We start from the raw sequence: 758 nt of genomic DNA, 5'->3' as shown, positions 1-758 counted from the left end.
CAGAGCTCCGGCAAAACCCTTCAGTACCATCAACTCTTCCAGCCGCCAATAACAGCCATAGCTGCCAACCACCCGAAATCACATCAACACCGCCACGCGCCACCGCTATTGTCTCCCTTTTCTTCTATTTTCCGTTATTGGCTCACCGGAAAGTGATGACCGGCGAGCTCCAAACGCACTATTACTGCTGCTACCCGCCTGAAAATACGGTAGATCTAGCCGATTTTTGCGTGTATCCGGTGTTGCTTCGGTATCCACCGTCGAAGCAACGCCAATTCTTAATATTTTCTCCTCTACAGATTTTGTTGTTTAGGGTGCTCTTAACATTTTTTTTTAGATCGTTGGGATCTTTTGACACTTTTGATGACTTTGAATTTTTTTGACAAAATCTGGGTTGTCTCCAATGAACAACACTGCTTTGGAATTATTTAGGACTGTTTTGGGTTAATTGTATATCATATCTTTGCATACTGATTTTAACATTTGTTTAATTCACCTTTTTGATGACTTCAACTATTCTTTATGGTCAAAATTGTTGCTATACTCCTTTATTCTTCATGGGTTGTCTTGTTGTGATTAATTTATGATGATTTTACTCCGTTATTGTGCAACTGCAGCTGATTTTGAAATGATTTGGACATTTATTCTTTCGTTTTATCTTGCAATTTATTACACTGGTAAAGAACAGGATACTACATGATTATGGCCAATGAAAAAATTGCTACTTAATTTTGAGGCCTCCATAAATAAAAGACAGA

At 38.4% G+C, this 758-nt stretch overlaps 1 protein-coding gene across 1 annotated transcript; it reads left to right on the top strand.

Moving 5' to 3' along the window:
- On the top strand, positions 1 to 495 carry LOC124898891 (the record flags this gene model as incomplete). Its single annotated transcript, XM_047413045.1, is given in 1 exon segment — positions 1 to 495. A coding segment is annotated over 1 exon segment (383 nt), but the record flags the coding sequence as incomplete, so codon positions are not given.
- Positions 496 to 758: the final 263 nt, after the last annotated feature.

Source organism: Capsicum annuum, chromosome 5 (genome assembly GCF_002878395.1).
Source record: "Capsicum annuum cultivar UCD-10X-F1 chromosome 5, UCD10Xv1.1, whole genome shotgun sequence".
Lineage (NCBI taxonomy): Eukaryota > Viridiplantae > Streptophyta > Magnoliopsida > Solanales > Solanaceae > Capsicum > Capsicum annuum.
The sequence above is the reverse complement of the archived record's forward strand: the minus strand, read 5'-3'. Positions and strand labels throughout refer to the sequence as shown.